At 50.3% G+C, this 18,000-nt stretch overlaps 1 protein-coding gene across 2 annotated transcripts in view; it reads right to left on the reverse strand.

Moving 5' to 3' along the window:
• The window catches only part of LOC125943829 (evasin P672-like), a 305,979-nt gene extending 289,295 nt beyond the window's left edge, over positions 1-16,684 (reverse strand). For both annotated transcript variants that reach the window (XM_049663359.1, XM_049663360.1), the window contains exon 1: positions 16,627-16,684. In XM_049663359.1, coding sequence (XP_049519316.1) covers positions 16,627-16,669 — 43 coding nt within the window. In that variant the 5' untranslated portion in view covers positions 16,670-16,684. The remainder of the gene's footprint in view (positions 1-16,626) is intronic.
• Positions 16,685-18,000: the final 1,316 nt, after the last annotated feature.

The following is an 18,000-nucleotide window of genomic DNA, read 5'->3' on the forward strand; positions in this document are numbered from 1 at the left end:
TCCGTGAGCTTTTGTTTACAAATATCCCAGGTGGTAAGTTCCTCCTCGTGAGTCTGAAACCAGACGCGTGCCGTTCCCGCGAGATAGAATATCAAAGTAGCCAGCATGGCGGTCTGGTTCCAGTGGTTGCTCTTGCTCACCCGCTCATAAAGTTGAAGCCAATCTTCAACATCCGTGTTGTCCGTGCCGGAATAGGTGCCGGAGTCGCGCGGTTGTGCCAGAATGACGGTTGGCGTGGGGGCCGACGAGCCCGAAGCATCCTCGCCTTGAGCTGCTATGGTAGATGCAGCCAAGGAGCGCCCGCTGCGTAAATCTGACTTGTGCTTGAGCCCGCAAACTCCACCAAAAATGTTACGGGAAAAAGAAGCAAGGAATATATTTACACCGTATTTACAAGAATGGGAGCGGCTGACAAGATCATAGCTCGCGAAGTCCGGAGCGTCGTCTTCTTCAGGTCATCTCCAAACGTCTTCTTAATCGCTCTGTCACAATTAATATATTAATATATATTGTAAGCACTATTAACGTACTTCGTCGTTTTCATTTGTACATAGCCATCATCATCTTCCCTGTTCTTCTACTTCTTCGCGCATGAGCTGGGGCGCTTTCCTTTTTGGGATAAAAAGCGCTTGGACAGCTTGGTCGGTCTCGGTCTTATAAAGTGGTAGAGGTGCGTCAAGATCCCGACGTCCTCTCGCGTTCCCGTCCTCCCTGGAGCTACGTTACGGTCGCCGCCTGCGCCCGGCTACCCCTACAACGATGGACACTTCCAACCCTCGCTCTTCCGGCGCCTCTAACCCTACCACACAGACGACTCCGCCTGCGGTGCCCTCTTGGACTGTGACGAGCCCTCACCGCGATCCCCCTGTCTTTGCGGGCCTCCGCGGTGATGACGTCGACGATTGGATCGACAACTACGACCGCGTGAGTTCTTGCAATAAGTGGACCGACACCCAGATATTGAGGCACGTCGCATTCTACTTGACTGCTGTTGCAAAGACGTGGTATTTCAACCACGAATCCGACATCGCGGATTGGTCCACGTTTACCACTAAGCTGCGTCAAATCTTTGCTTCCTCGTCTGGCCGTGCAGAAGTCGCCAAACAGAAGCTGGGTACGCGCCTTCAACTTCCACAAGAGTCTTACACATCGTACATAAAGGATGTCTTGGCCCCTGTGCCGCCGTGCGAACCCTAGCATGACGGAAGCCGAACGCATTCGACACATATTAAAAGGCATTTGGTCTGTAGCGTTCAACGCCTTAATCGTGCAAAATCCGGCTTCTGTCGAAGACATCACTTCCACGTGTCAGCGCCTAGACGAGCTGCAGTCTCTTCGTCTTCAACATGACAGCGGCGATCCCCAGGTTCCGCATTATTCAGATCTACGTGCTCTCATCCGCACCATCATCCGCGAAGAGCTTCAAATACATGACCTGAGGCGTCCACCTGCTGCCTGTGCCTCAACCCCCACCTTCGACTTGCGCGAGGTCGTAAAGCAGGAGTTGGCAGCGATGACTTCACCCACTACACATCTTGCTCCGGTAGCGCGCCCCACACCTACCTACGCGGATGTTGCTTCGCTACTCGCCCCTATCGTGACCTCCGTGCCTCCTGACGTTACCTATGACCATTTGGCTTCGATGGGTACCAGAGCACTTGCTGCGCCATCCTACCCGCAGTGGCGTCCACCTCGTCCGGTTTGTTTTTACTGTGGTATACGCGGCCATATATCTCGCTTCTGCCGCCGTCGCCAGCAGGATGAAAGACGAGGCTATGCTGAGCACGAGAGAGACCGTACTCGCCGACCAGACGCCTACTATCCCGGCTTGTACTCGTTCCCACAGCACCGTTCTCCGTCTCCTCCAGCTGCTCCCAGTCTGCCTCATAGTTCCCGCTCGGCCAGACGTCGTTGTCCTTTGCCTTACCGGCGCTCTACATCGCCGCTTCGCCCCACTTCCCACCTTACCGACCAGCACTCGGAAAACTAACTGTTGCAGTTTTTGGAGGGGAAACTGCTCTCTATCGGTCTTCAAAAATTCCTCCTGTTCGCCCGGCCAACATGCTTTAAGTAACTGTTGAAGGTGTTTCCACGTCAGCTCTCATCGATACCGGTGCCGCCATTTCCGTTCTTCGTAGTGATCTGTGTTCACGGCTCCGGAAAGTAAAAACGCCTTATCTTGGACCTATTTTGCGTGGTGCTAATAATGCATTCATTCACCCCGACGGACAGTGTACTGCTCGTGTTCTCATAGACGGCATTCGCCACCACATTGAGTTTATCGTCCTTCCAACGTGTATCCATGAACTTATCCTGGGTTGGGACTTCCTACATTCTGCTTCAGCCGTCATTTCATGTAGAGGAAGTTGTTCATATCACGGATATAGCGCTTGCACCTGTTACGGACTCTTCACCTTCATGCGTGAACTTGGCCATCGCTGTCGACACGTACTGCGTCCTGGTCACGAAGACGTTGTAGCCGTAACATCCAGCCAGATCGCCGACGGAGACGCTCTAGTCCCCCCTACTTCCCGCTGCACTTCTCGCGGAATCCTCATTGCCGCCTGTCTCGTCCGGTTTTCACGTGGCCGCGCCCTCCTGTCTGCCTGCAACACGACCCCAGATCCTGTGATGCTGCCCAAAGGGATGACTGCGGCAACCCTCGCCGACAGTCAACCTATCTCTACAGTCACGCTTTGCCCTTCTTCATCGCCAGCACCAACCTCAGGTTTGGATGACTCTTTCCCTCCGCAGCCGTTCTTGGTTCTAAACCTAACCGCCGCGCAGTTCGAAGCCTTACTGGCGGTCTTGGCGAAGCACAAAGCCTGTTTCGATAGCGGTTCCTCTGTGTGGGGCCAAACATCTGTGGCTACACACCGCATCGAAACCGATGGTTCCGCTATCATACGACGACGCCCCTATCGTGTCTCGCCGTCCGAACGGAGGGTCATTGAACAACAGGTTGCTGACATGCTTGCACGGAAGATAATACGACCTTCATCTAGCTCCTGGGCTTCTTCCGTGGTTCTTGTAAAGAAAAAAGATGGCTCAGTTCGCTTTTGCGTCGATTATCGAGCGCTCATTAAGATCACACACAAGGACGTATATCCAATACCTCGAATTGACGACGCTTTGGGCACACTGCAAGGGGCGGAGTATTTTTCCAGCCTTGATCTTCGATCAAGATATTGGCAAATTTCTATGAACGAGACTGACAAAGAAAAGACCGCATTCGCTACACCAGACGGACTTTATGAATTTAACGTGATGCCTTTTGGCCTTTGTAACGCTCCCGCCACATTTTAGCGCATGATAGATAACGTACTTCGTGGACTAAAATGGAAGACCTGCCTCTGTTATCTGGATGATATTGTCGTCTTTTCGTCTAACTTCGGTCAACATCTTCATCGATTAGACGAAGTTCTCAAGTGCCTTGCAAATGCTGGTCTGCAGATCAATACAAAAAAAATGCAAATTTGCAAGCAAGAGCATAAAAGTATTGGGCCACGTCGTCTCAAAAGATGGCATCCAGCCAGACCCCGAAAAGATTAGTGCTGTTCTCCACTTTCCTCGCCCCCAGCAGCAGAAAGATCTACGTAGTTTCCTCGGCTTGGCGTCATATTTTCGTCGATTTATACGCAACTTTGCTGCAATAGCAGCTCCTCTACACAAGCTGCTGGTTACCGGTGCTTCTTTCACATGGACTAACGAATGCGAGTTGGCTTTTCAAGCTCTTAGGCAACATCTTACTTCCGGACCAGTGCTTCGCCACTTCGATGATCGAGCCCCCACCATACTACATACTGACGCAAGCGCACAAGGTATTGGTGCAGTACTTTTGCAACGCAATGCAGCCTCTAAAGAGCAAGTCATCGCATATGCCAGCCACACACTTTCTCCAGCTGAGCGGAACCATTACAGAGCAAGAGTGCCTGGCTATCGTTTGGTCGATTCAGAAATTTCGCCCCTACCTTTATGGTTGCCACTTCACCATCGGCACCGACCATCATGCTCTGTGTTGGCTGTCATCAATGAAAAACATGTCAGGACGCTTAGGACGCTGGATACTCCGCTTGCAGGAATATGACTTTACAATAGCGTACAAGTTTGGAAAAAGTCATCATGATGCAGACGCATTGTCTCGCTGCCCACTCTCGCTCTCTCCCGGTAACGCGTCGTCGTCTTCCCCACCACGTTCTTCCGATGCTACGCCTGCCTCACACCAGCTCTCGATAACGCCCCCGGACCTAGTTAAGCTTTCATCACGCTCTGATTTCGTCTTGCTTCAGCGGGCCGACTCCTACTGTCGACCTCTCATGGATCGCCTTAGTGGGTTCGCCGAACCACCCAACAGCCGCTTGCGACGCCAACTTCGACAATTCCGCCTGCAAGATGGCGTGCTACACCGCTACGTTTATCACCCAACAGGTCACCGGTGGGTCCCAGTTCTACCTCGCTGCCTTCGCCTGCGAATATTAGAGGCACTTCACGACGAGGCATCGGCTGGCCACTTAGGCTTCCACAAGACTTACGACCGCATCAAGACACGCTGCTTCTGGCCTGGCCTATCCACAACGGTGGCCAAATACTTTGCCTCTTGTGCGTCATGTCAGCACCGAAAACGCTCGACATCCGCTCCTGCCGGTTTACTATAACCTATCCCTTGCCCGGACGCACCATTTGAATTTGTTGGCATTGATTTATATGGTCCCTTGCCTTTGACACCCTCCGGTCACCGTTGGATTGTCACTTCGGTCGAACCAGATATGCCGAGACTGCCCCTCTGTGATCCGGTACCGCGTCTGAGGTCGCTGACTTTTTTTTGCGCTCCATCGTTTTGCGCCACGGGGCTCCTCGCGTTCTTCTGAGTGACCGTGGCAAGGCGTTTATTTCCCAAGTTCTCGAGGAAGTTCTTCGGGCCGCGCTTGACAGCTTGGTCGGTCTCGGTCTTATAATATATATATTGCACCACTTAGTTTAGTTCCTGAGCGGCACCAATTACTAGCTCGCTGCCCATGCGCGCTCTTCTGCTTCCACTACAGGCATGATCCCTGCGGGCCCAAACTTTAGCATAACTGCTGTACACTTGTGTGCATACAGTGATGTCAGCGAAAGCGACCGTAGGCACGAAGGCCTTTTGTCAGGCTATGTAGAATTTAGTCTCTGTTCCCGTTCCTGTAAGAAGGCCGGTCAAATAAACTTCAAACTTCAAGTTACAAACGCTGACGCGTTTCCTACGGTCTCACTATAAGTTCACCGTTGAGATACTGCGCTTGGGCAACGCAAGGAGCTTTGAGACGCCTTATAGCTGTAAGTGCGCTTTTTCAACTGCACAGCAGGAGCACCTTTGTCGCGGCAGCATATCGCCCCCGCTTATTTTAGAACGCCGTTTGAGGAGCTTTTGAGCAACGGAACGCAAGACCTTGCTACCGCTTTCAATGCTACGCCCTACGTAAAAACAGCACAATCCGTTTGGCAGTGCTAGGATCTGTCACTTGATGGCAATGCTACTTGGCTATTTATGACGCCATAAGGATTGCGAAATGAATTTCGCAAATTTCCAACGGAGAGCAAAAGAGGTTGTCTAGTTTTAACGTTTTCACATAGTGAATTCTTATGGGAGCCTGTGCCTTCTTTTTTCCCCCGAAATAGCCAAATTGCCCCTAGAGTAACGACACAGAAGTGAAAGATGTCAATCATTTTATAAATAAAGATTAGAAGCAATGTTGTGGTTTGTTCAATGTGCATACATTGATTATGTATGCCCCAGCGTACGATGGTGAACAAGTTCTGCAGCGGCGGCTCAGTGCGGTGTGCTGCTGCTGAGTGCACAGATGGTCATCAATGATACAATTTTAGATTCAATTTAATTGAAGTTTCTATTTCTAGGATAACAAGAAGGTAGCAGCCACATAAAATATTATTTACGGAGTAGCCTGACGGAGGTGGCGGTCCCTTCTTCGGCAATAATGGACAGCTTTTACATTAGATATGCTTTCCGAAAGGCATCTCATCAACATCGAAAAGGAGAAATCTGTTACCTTACAGGCGCACAGATATCTGTTTCAATAAATTTATATGCTTGTACTTGCATTAGAAAATAGTGGCCTCGGACATACATTAGGAAAATTACGTGCCTCACACATCACTCAAAGTAAAAAAGTAATATATACAACCAGTTTAATATTGCGTAAGACAAAAGCTAAAGGAAGAAAGCTGGAACCATGAAAGTAATTGTGAAGGTGGGAGACATTACAAAACAATGCAAGAACAACCGATGAAGGCCCAGCTGGACTGATAATGAGAAAAGAATACACACACACACATAAATAAACGAGTGTATATATATATATATATATATATATATATATATAAACTCTCACGTAGTAATGACGGTGAAGAACACAGTAGCAAAACTATGGATGAGGCAACTGCGTTTTTTGTTCGGCGAACCTGAGCCCACAAAAACAGCAACGATAGCGGCGAACACAGTCGGCCATAGTCGAAAATCTGACCTGCGGGTCAAATGCCTCGGCTTGTATACATCGCTCGTCGAAGACTGAAGACTCCAGTATTTCCGCTGGTGCCCGCCTGGTTTCCAGAAACTGCTACACAATTCATGTCGCGCATGCACTCTGATTATACAGGGTGTTTTTATACTTACCTTGGGCCAAACATTTAAAATATGCGCACGTTATGTAGCTGAACCGAGCCAATTGTAATGTGGCCATCGCTTGGAGTTACTCAGATAATTTTTTTCCTTCCGCCGAATTACATAATTATTCCTAATTATTTATTCACCTTCTCAATTTCTATAATTAGATAAAGGTGCCCGTGAGAAAAATCTAGAGCAACGTTAAAAACTCCCTACACGGCTTTCTGTTGCTCCATCATCATCATCATTAGCCTATATTTATGTTCACTGCAGGACGAAGGCCTCTCGCTGTGATCTCCAATTGCCCCTGTCTTGTGCTAGCTGATTCCAATTCGCGCCTGCAACTTTACTAGCGTCATAACCCCCCTTAGTTTTCTGCCGTCCTCGACTACGCTTCCCTTCTCTTGGTATCCATTCTGTAACTCTAATGGTCCAATGGTTATCCATCCTACGCATTGGCCTGCCCAGCTTCACTTTTTCTCCTAATGTCAAGTAAAATATCGGCTATCCCCATTTACTCTCTGATCCACACCGCTGTCTTTCTGTCTCTGAACGTTAGGCCGAACATTTTTCGTTACATCGCTCTTTGTGCGGTCCTTAACTTGTTCTCGAGCTTCTTTGCTAACCTACAAGTTTCTGCCCCATATATTACACCAGTAGAATGCAATGATTATACACTTTGCTTTTCAACGACTGTGGTAAGCTCCCAGTCAGGATTTGGCAATGCCTGACATATGCACTCCTACCAAATTTGAGTCTTCTGTAAATTTTTTTCTCATGATTAGGGCCCCTGTGAGTAATTGACCTAGATAAACGTACTCCTTTACAGACTCTAGAGGCTGACTGGCTATCCTGAATTCTTGTTCCCTTGCCATGCTATTGAACATTATCTTTGTCTTCTCCATATTAGTCTTCAACCCCACATGTATACTTTCTCGGTTAAGGTCCTCATTCATTTGTTCTAATTCGTCCCCATTGTTGCTGAATAGGACAATGTCATCTGTAAACCGAAGGTTGCTGAGATATTCGCCGTTGATCCTCACTCCTAAGCCCTCCCAGTCTTAGAGCTTGAATACTTCTTCTGAGCATGGAGTAAATAATTAATTATGGGGTTTTACGTGCCAAAACCACGATCTGAATATGAGGCACGCCGTAGTGGGGGACTCCAAAACTTGGACCACCTGGGGTTCTTTAACGTGCACCTAAATCTAAGTACACGGGTGTTTTCGCATTTCGCCCCCATCGAAATGTGGCCGCCGGGACCGGGAGTCAATCCCGCGACGCCGTGCTCAGCAGCCCAACACCATAGCCAGTGAGCAACCACGGCGGGTGTGCAGTAAATAGCACTGGAGAGATTGTGTCTGTTGCTCAATACGTGCTACAAAAAAAGTGGTTTTCCGAGTGCGCAAGAAGCCTGCGAATACGCACAAAATTGCCGCGCGACTGGCTGCTCGAGACATTTTCTGTGTATTCGCGGAAATCTTTCATGCACGGAAAAACACTTTTATGCAGCCCGTATTCCGCAACAGAAAACTGTATCGGGAGTTTCTCATGTTGGTGTACAATTTGTCCGGGTCACCAGTAAATGTGGGACCACCAAGCACAGTTAAGACCACCGAGGAATTATTTGTACGTCCCTTCACTTGACCTGCTACATCGTTTCACCTCCTCCGCCGTCCCCCACTACTCACTCATGTCTAAACTGGCTACGAGCCAGAAGAAAAGGTTGCCACAACACTTTTGTCCTAATTGTAGCAATTGAGAAATTCATTACTTGATTAAGCCTACTTGTATAATGAGGCAGAATGCTAATGATAATCTATCGGCAAGCGAGGGCGAACAACATTACCTTTGTTCTGTCCAGCTACGTAACATGTGCATATATTTAAAATATTGCCCAGGTTCAGTGAAACACCCTGTACAACGTTCGGTGAGGACGTATGCAAGAGATATAATCAACGATAACATTCGCGTATATATATATATATATATATATATATATATATATATACACTTTTTGACTGGGAAACATTTTAAGGACCGGTGGTCGGAGCCCCTCACTCCAGGGCCCCACTGGCCTCTGCCGCCTGCCTGACGTGGCTAATTAAGGACTTTTGTCCTGCCAAGTCGGAACGGGTGAGCTCTCCCTCCCACTTCTCCATTGTTATATTGTTAGTTGGCCTATGAGGGTGCTTAGTGCACTCCCAGGGTACATGTATTAGCGTAGGTATGCCACCGCACCAAGGGCACTTGGCCCTAAACGAACGGGATACATGGCGTTTAGCATTTTTAGATGGGGAATACCCCGGTCTGTATTTTGCGCCAATTGGCGGCCTCTTCCCCCTAAGTTGTGGATGAGGGGGCGGGTATTTTCTGCGGACTCCGCGCTGATGAGCAAGGATGTCTTTTACATTTCAATTGACGGGATTTCGTGAGGGATAGTGTGAGGGGTTGGGGTTCGAAGAGGACGCCATCGCTCGGTTAGTAGACGCTCGAGCTAACTAACGCGTTAGCCTGTTCGTTCCCCTGTAGCCCCGCGTGTCCCGGGCACCGGAGTAGGCGTTGGCGGTGGTTGAACGATTTAGGGATTATCACGATGCAAGCCGCAGTCACGTGCCCCTTTAGAAACATGCAACATGTCTCCCGGGAGACAGTGACCACGACCGAGTCCCTTTCCGAACGCTCTGCGTGAGCGAGCGCGATCGCCACTACTAACATTTCGGCCGAGGTGGGGGAGGCCGCCGTGGTCGACGCGTTAATTTGCTGCTGGCTGATGGCGTTCACGACTGCCAGGGCGTACCTCCGTTGGTAGCACTGCCCGGTCACCCCTGCATACGCAGCTGCGTCCGTGTAGTACGTATTGCACCTAGCGTTATTGGAGTACGTCGATTGAATATGTTGTGCGCGTGCATTGCGCCTTTCCTTGTTTTACTCGGGATGCATATTCTTGGGAATTGGAGCTACTGTAATTTTGGATCTCACCGAAGGAGGGAGAGGTACGACCTGTTCGGTGAGATAAACCAGGTATGCTGGAATATTAAGTCGAGCCAATATTGGCGTACCGAGTTTTTGTGAGGCTGAGGCGCTCCCTCTGTCGCATCAGAGTGGCCTGCCTCAGTTCTTCGAAAGTATTATGTACTCCCAAAGCTAGCATGCGCTCCGTGTTAGGGAGGCAGACATTTAGGCAGGCCCAGAGCTGCCTTGAAAGCTGTTCGAATTATCGTGTTGGCCAACTTTCCTCTTCCCTGTTCAGGATTTGGTAGGGCAAGCCCTGTGTGATTCGACTAATCACTAAGGCCTGTACGAGCCTTAAAGTATCGATTTCTCGCATTCCCGATTTTTATACGTCACTCAACGTATCATTTCGGCTATGTTGTGGGTTGCGGATTTGAGGGTTTTGAGCGTCTGTGCTTACTCTCCATCCGCTCTTAAGCCACAAACCTAGGACTCGCATCGTAGGTACCTCACGGACCATATGGCCCTCAACCACAATGTTAATCGACCCTGTGGATTTATAGCCTTTCGCGTGTATCCGGATGACCTCGGACTTTGCGGGCGCGCACTTCAGCCCGCTCGTTCGGGAAAATACCGCGGTTTGGAGCGTGCATTCTTTATCCCCCAAGGAACCTCTGCTCACTAACCGCGTGATATCGTCTACGTAAAGCGTGTAACCTAGGTCGGGCATCCGATCGTGATCCCGCGCGAGGCGACACCTCGCCATGTTGAAGAGTAGAGGAGATATTATCGCTCCTTGAGGGGTTCCTTTGCTCGGCATTTTAAATATCTGCGATGTGATTTGGCCAATACTGATGCTGGCCTCGCGGTTGGTAAGAAACGGCCTTATGTAATTGTAGGTGCGCTCATCACAGCCCCCGAGAGTTCGAGTTCCTCGAGTATTGCGCCGTGAGAGACGTTGTCGAAGGTTCCTTTGCGGTCTAGTGCTAGGACTAGTCTCTCGTCAGCGTACGGTATATTGGTTAGAATTTCGTCCCTAAGTAGGAGGAACGCGTCTGGACGCAATAAACCTGTGCGAAATCCTATTGTAGCGCCCAGCGCGGAGCGCTTTGGTCGGCGCTGCCAACCGGTGCCTTGGCGCCGACTGTCAAGGAAGAAAACAATAAAGAAGCGCAGCGCGTGGTCGAAGCGCAAGCTTGGCACGCGCAGTGTTGTTCCAGGAGCTTGAGACGCTGGTCGTCGCAGCCTGCGCTCGGCTCGCCGCCTTCTGAGTAGGAACGACGGCACGGCTCGTTCGCCCACAATGGTGACCCGGACGTGATCGGCCACGGCGCTCACCGGCCACGACGCTCACCGGCCGCGGCGCACACCAGTTCACGGTACTAGAACGCCGTCCACGGTACGAGCACGCCGGCCATGGTGCGAGCACGCCCGTCACGGTACGAGCATGCCAGCCACACAGAGCGGTGACACGTCAGCTACTCCCTCGGACCATGGCCCTGCGCTTAGCGCTGACTGGCCTGACCCTGGCCCTGATGGTTCGGGCGACCTTTATGAGGACCAGTTTCGACTCGTGGACGCCGGCAGCCTACGGCGCGCGACCCCATTCGATGCAGACCGTCAGCGGGCACTGCTCGAGGGACCGTTTCACCGGGCGCCCGTGCAGCAGCTAAGCCTCACTAGTCCTACCAAAGTTGCGGCGCCGTGTTCGATATTGGCAAGCTGCAGCGCCGTAAGCCACCGCAGTCGTGGCCCAGTGGTAAAGTGTCTGCCTCGACTTCGGGAGGTCGCGGGTTCGAAACCAGGCGGTCGCCGGTTACCCACCGGAATACAAATCGGGCACAAGCGACCCCCGGCCAGACGCCCGGCTTTCTTCAGGAGTGCTCGCTTGGGAGAACCTCCGGATAACTCCGCCGTCCCCATCGGGGGATTAGTTTCGAACAACCCTGCAGCCTGCAAAGGTAGTTACAACCCGGCCTGCGCGGCTCAACCTCGAGGGATGCATCGATGCGATGCCCACTGCGCGCGCATTCCCGTACACTGGTAACCCCCACCCAGGGGCCCACAGCTCTCGCGCCTGTACAAGGACTACGCCGCAATCACCGCTCCACCCTAAGCACGCGTGCCTAAGCCCAGTGAAGAACGATGTCCCCGTTAAGGTCTCCAAGATCGCCACCGACAAGCTGGAGAGGCTTCCCTCCGACAACGGCAAGTTCGTCTTAGAATGCACGGCCCTATCGACGCGCAGGTCACCAAGGCAACCATCGCGCTTCGTTCCATCTTCGAGGACACCCGCACGAGCAACGCCCAGTGCGAGCCTCGCGGGGCCTCGTGCAGCGAGGGCCGCTACATCTACAAGCCATCCGAGCCTTTGAGCCTCACGTCCGAGCACCTGACCTGCCGCGCCGCCGCCGGCCTCGGCTACCTCTGCGACTGTGCTCTCGAGTTTGTCCGCTCGCTGGACGGCAAGACCTGCGACAAGCTACAGACCACCGCCGGAAACGTATCGGGCAGCCCTGCAAGGACAACAGCGAATGCCACACTGCCGGAGCCGCTTGCCTCAAGGACGTCTGCGCCTGCGCCTAAACAGGCGCACCTAAGATGCAGGCTGGAGTACAAAGATCCAACTTAGCTTCTCTCACTTCCTTCATCGACGTTCCGTCTGGGCGGGGGGCCCTGTAGGGCCCACCGACGCTGCAACGTGGAGTGCTTTGGTCGGCGCTGCCAACTGGTGCCTTGGCGCTGACGGTCAAGGAAGAAAACAATAAAGAAGCGCAGCGCGTGCTCGAAGCGCAAGCTCGGCACGCGCAGTGTTGTTCCAGGAGCTTGAGACGCTGGTCGTCGCAGCCTCTGCTCAGCTCGCCGCCTTCTGAGTAGGAACGACGGCACGGCTCGTTCGCCGCCGTCACCTTAATTCCTACACTATCATGGATTCTGGGAACCAGCTCCGCTCTTTTCTGTAGGCTGCTGTGGATCACCTTCTCATAGAGCTTACCGAAGCAGGACGTGAGCGATACCTGCCGGAGTGTATCGACCGAGGGATTCTTTTTTGGTTTGGGGATCAAGATTATTTTAGCTCATTTCCATTCTTGGTGCAAATCTCCCTTGGCCCAGTACTCGCTATTGAACATCTTTGTTATTTTCCCTAGGGCCACTGAATCCATGTTTCGAATCATTGAATTCGTGATCCTGTCTGGGCCCGGTACCGAGTTTTTAACTGGGGCTTGTGCCGCTTCGTACACTTCAGCGTACGTTATTTCTTCGTCTAATTTAGGGTTGGCCTCTCCCGCGTAAGGTATCGCCGTGTAGGGCGATCTCGCCGCTGGGGAGGGTCCTATGTATTTGTTCTGAAGGACGTCCACTGGTTCTTGGTTTGTACCCTCGAAGTTGTCTGCTATAATTTGGAGCTTCTTGTTATTCTCAGTACGTGTGCTCATTGAGTCTAGCATACTCCGGAGTATTCATCCCGTGCTGGTCGTTCCCAGAGTCCCTGATAGGTTTCCGCAGAACGTCGCCCACTTGTTTTTACATAGCTTGTTGGTGTGGCCTTGGGCTTTCTCAGCCAATAGAGCGATGCGTTGTCTTAGGTGTTTGTTTGACGTTGTCTTTTCCACCTCCTGACGAATTTCCGCCTCTCTTCCCATAGGCTGACTAGGTGAGAGTCTATCATCCGCGCCTCCGCTATGCGCTCTATGGCTTTGGTGGTGTCCCCATGCACTTGTTGAAGGAATTTTGTCCATTCCCGCATGTTGGTCGAGGTGGTATCTGACTCCTCCAGTGCCCTCTGGAATTTCTTTATAACGAGGCCAGTCGGTTAACTTGGTGGTTCCTATTGTTCTCCGTGTGTTGGGTGTGGAGAGCGCTATTCTGATTATGTCATGATCGCTTCCCAGGTTTTCGTCGAGGGGAACCCATTGCACGTATCTGACATTAATTGTAAATGCACGGTCGGGCGCCGTGTCTCTGCTGCCGCTGTTACCCGTGCGCGTCGGTTTACCAATTTGCTTGATTGGCCATAAGCACCAAACTGTAGCGGTACGCTCGAGTAGAAACCCATTGGGCGATGTTTTCGCGTAACCCCATAGTATACGGGGTGCGTTAAAGTCCCCCACTACCACCGCGTTCTCCCTGGTGCCCATGAAACCTTTTGTGGTAGAATTTTGTGGAACCTTTTGTGGTAGAAGCCGAGAAAATTTGTGGTAGATCGCCCCCTTCGCTTTTGGGGGACTGTACAAGTTTGTGATTATTGTGTGTGCCTTACTTCGTTTCTTTGGCATCATACTGATAACTATGGAATGAATATCTCCCTGAATGTGTGGAAGTGTTAATAATTGAGCGTTTATAGACTTGCTCACCAGTGCGGCGACCATCGAATTTTGGGGATCGCTCAGGGTGTCGTATCCCTGCATTTTGGCCGGCTTGGCTCCGGCCTCCTGCAGACATATCACGTCCGGAGCGATTTCGATGTTTTTACTAAACTGTCGGAGCGCTGCCGCTTTCCTGGAGACGGAGCGACAGTTCCATTGCCAGATCTCCAATTGTTTTGAATTTGTTATTCGTTATGGTTTCTTAGTGTGATTAGCCATGTTGCCCACTCTTGTTTTAAGCCCATGACATTTCCGTGTCCGAGCCGTCGTACTCTGTTATGCAGCGGCGTATTTTAGCTTTTTGCCGAAACCGCTCCAATCGCAATTGCGCGTTTTTTGGTCGGAACTGCCTGTGTGCATGACTGCCTTAAGTTGTTGTGTCACCAATACCTTACGTTTTTAAAAATCGCTCGTGCTTAGCTGCTGAAATTCTATTAGTTTTTTATTGACTACGATCATCACTTCGTGCATAAATATTTTTAGACTTTCTGTTATCATTGTTTGGATTTGCGCTGCTGTTGTCGGCGCGTTATTGGAGATTGAGGTTGTCGGAGACGGCGCGGAGTCCGAGGTTATATCTGTCACCCCGTTTGTTTCGGCAATTTCTTTAGTCTGACTCGGCATTTCCAGCTGTTGTATTTTGTTATTTAGTCGCGCCTCTAACTTTGACATATGCTTCTCTAGTGATTTTCGTTTGCGTTCTTCTAAGAGCTGTTCTCTAAGTCGCGCGTTTTCCTTTTCCATTTCCTGAATGCGTTTTTCATTTTCGCCAGTGTTCTGTTTTGGAGCAGTGGGAGAAGCAACCCTCGCCCAGCTCACCTGCTGCGTTTTAGGCAGTGGTGAATTCGACCGCTGCGAAGCCCTGGAGCTGGAGGGGTCCCTCGAGGGGGTATTGCTGATCGCTGTGCTTCCTTGTAGCGATCTGGATCTCGATCGGTGCCGATAGAAGTCCTCCTCCGTCGGCTCGAACCAGCACCCCGGTGTCTTTTTTGGTGCTCTGTTCCGACCGCTCCCGCAATCGAGACTGGCGAGTCGTCTTCCCGCGCTTGGCCGCAATCAGTTTGTTCGGGCACCGACTGGTCTCGTGCCCCGCCGCCCTGCACGGCGCACCTCACGTCACATTCGTGTACTTGTGGGGGTGGAATTTCGAGCCCGCAGCCCCGGCATATGTTCTTGGGGTTCGGACACACGTCCGAGCGGTGTCCCTCTTCCATGCACTCCAGGCACATTTGGACTGTCGGCCTGTACTATGTACACCGCATCTCTACTCCCATGTAGTACACGCATTTGGGGCGCGTGCCGCCCGAGAAGGTGAGGAGAGCGGTGTTTGAACTTCCAAGCATTCGGGCACTTTCAATGGCCACTCCTTGGGTCCTCACTCGCTGGTGTTGCTGGAGATCTGCTTATTCGGTGTGCGCTGGGAATCCGCGCACCGCCCCTTTGTAGCTATCATCTGGATCCGCTACGTACACGTTGAAGGGGTGTTGTTTGCCACGCAGCTCCATGCATGTTATTCGACGAATGACGTCCGCCACCTCCAGTGAGGGTGTGGAGACGATGATGTTATTCGTCCCTTCTCGGATTCGCAGTATCAAGTCCTCTCCGGTAATTTTTCGTTGGTTAGGTCTGCTTCCTGGGATTATCGTTCCGGTAGAGCGAATAATCGCGTGTGGTATTTCTGTTTTCACGTATTCCTTGAGCATTAGTCCTTTGTGAGGTTTCAGCATTATTTAGATGTCATTCTTCGGTAATGGTGGTAGAGGTTTGCCCCTCGCCGGGCGCATGTTGCGACGACCGAGGCCCGTCTCTCTGCTTTGCCCGTCTCCTTTCGCGCCGTCAGCTGATGGCCCTCCGTTAATGTTATTCTTGTTGTTGGAAGCCTTTTCCCTGTGATTGTGCTTGGCAGCCTCTCGCTGCCACCGCGATAGAACTAACTGCCAGCCTTCTGTCGCCTGGTTGTGGGCGGCGATCCCCTGGCTTTTGCTAATCCCCGCTTCGGAAATCCGTCTTGTGTCCCCGTTTTCGTCCGCGTTGTTATTCGGATGCGGGGGGGGGGGGGGGTATTTGGAGTTCCATATCTTCTGATGAAGCCATCTCCTACGCTCGGTAGGGGCGATCTTTGTATTACCAAGGGGGGAGGCGGTCGCTCACGCGTTGTCTATCGAGGCCTAACGGGGCTTCCGCCGCTTGGAATTTTCAATGTCGCGTGGGATGACGAAATATTCGCACACGGACTTGCACTTGGTCTTGAAACGCAGCTTTTGTCGAGTGTAATCCGATCGGATACTCGAGGCAGGTGCACTTGACGAGCTTTCGGCTAAACAATTAGTAGTCGCCGGAACCCATATGAAAGAGCACGTTCTGCCGGAATTAACTTCGTCTTCTTTCAACATTAGCCTAAGTTCTAAATCATGCAAGCGCGTCTTACGCTGAACGGCAACATTAACTTGTTGGTGGGTGAAATGAAGCCCCCGAGAAAACGAAAAAGACTTATGCGTACAAATATATATATATATATATATATATATATATATATATATATCGCATGAACATTTAGTAGAATTTGAATGGATATCTAAGCCATAGCTACTTGGCGCTTACATTTTTACTTTCCATTTGATACAGCTGAACCACATTAAAATAGCTTACCATATATAGCAGCTACCAGCGCAATGGGTTTCATAATGGCCATTTGGTTAGAGCGCTTAGTCGCCTCCTAAGAAGACAGGAACGTTTGATGAAGGAAAGCGGTCTCTATATAAGCCATGGCAGAGTCGAGAAAGAATGCAGCCGGTCAAAGCAGCACGCATGATGTGATTCCGTGCGTCAGCAAGAATAATGTTATCAAGTGTAGTTTTCTTCGTGTTTTTACTATAAATTTATTGTCTACGAAGTTCATAGACTCATATTGTTCACAGAGCCATGATCTCTTTGAAATAATTATTATACCGCTCCTGAAGATCCCGTTGTTGACATTATATTAGAAAGCGTCCACCAATCTATCGATTAGTTTTTGTTTGTTTGCTGTCTCAGGAGTATGCTAAACATTACAATACAAAGAGCGGTTCTCTGATGAATCTATTGAAATGTTGATAAATGCGTCTATCAAGTTCCACAAATTCAAAACACAATCTTGTCTGTGACTTGGTTGGGAAGTATATATGTTGGAAGAGCGAATGGAATACCAAATAATTTCATTTTCTAAACAAAATGAAATAACGCAGTTTACGTGGTGTCTGTTTAGAAAAAGAATCGCTTTGTAACCTTATTTGATACGTGTGATACCGCTAGAAAATGGGTGTCCGGTTTACTGAAATGCTCGAAAATAAAAAAAAACAACGAAAAGCTGACCCCATATAGTTTCTACGACATGGATAGTATTAAAACAAAATAGGTTCGCGTCATCCAATACACATTTTGTGCTCCTTGAAGGATCTGGGTTTAATACTACAGCGCGACTGACTTTTTTAAGGAATCAATATTTGGAGTGATGCGCTGTATAAATAATCGTTTTGCGTACATTAAAACAGTAAACTTCTCGTCCTAAGGGGTTGCTTATTTTTCAGACTGCAGACGGCAACGCTTGTTGTTATCAAATATAGCATGGTTTCATATTATAGACTGTTTTCAGAGTCGCTGCATGGACTCTGCCAACATTTGCCAAGTGGCCGCCTCGCCACTGAGCATTTTCTAAATTCCCCTTCTTTGTGGCGGACGACGCACTGATTTAAAGGCATAAAACCGCTATATTTCTACTATTAGGTAGAAATCCGCTATTCGATAGTAATGCAACGCTTCCAACCGAAAGCGCACACAGAATGTTAGTGCTGGTGATAAATGACACAAGTCATTATTTTAGCCTGGTGGCGGTGAGCGAGTACTTTCGGTCGGTGCATGCGCGCCTCGAATCGGCGATATCCATTTGCACTTACGACTTCTGCTGTTTTCTTTTGCCTTGCAGCAGATTGTTCTTACCCCCTCAGTACTCCTTTGCGTTGGTATGGTGGTTACACGCGTGATCAG

Source organism: Dermacentor silvarum, chromosome 3, assembly GCF_013339745.2.
Source record: "Dermacentor silvarum isolate Dsil-2018 chromosome 3, BIME_Dsil_1.4, whole genome shotgun sequence".
NCBI classification, from domain to species: domain Eukaryota; kingdom Metazoa; phylum Arthropoda; class Arachnida; order Ixodida; family Ixodidae; genus Dermacentor; species Dermacentor silvarum.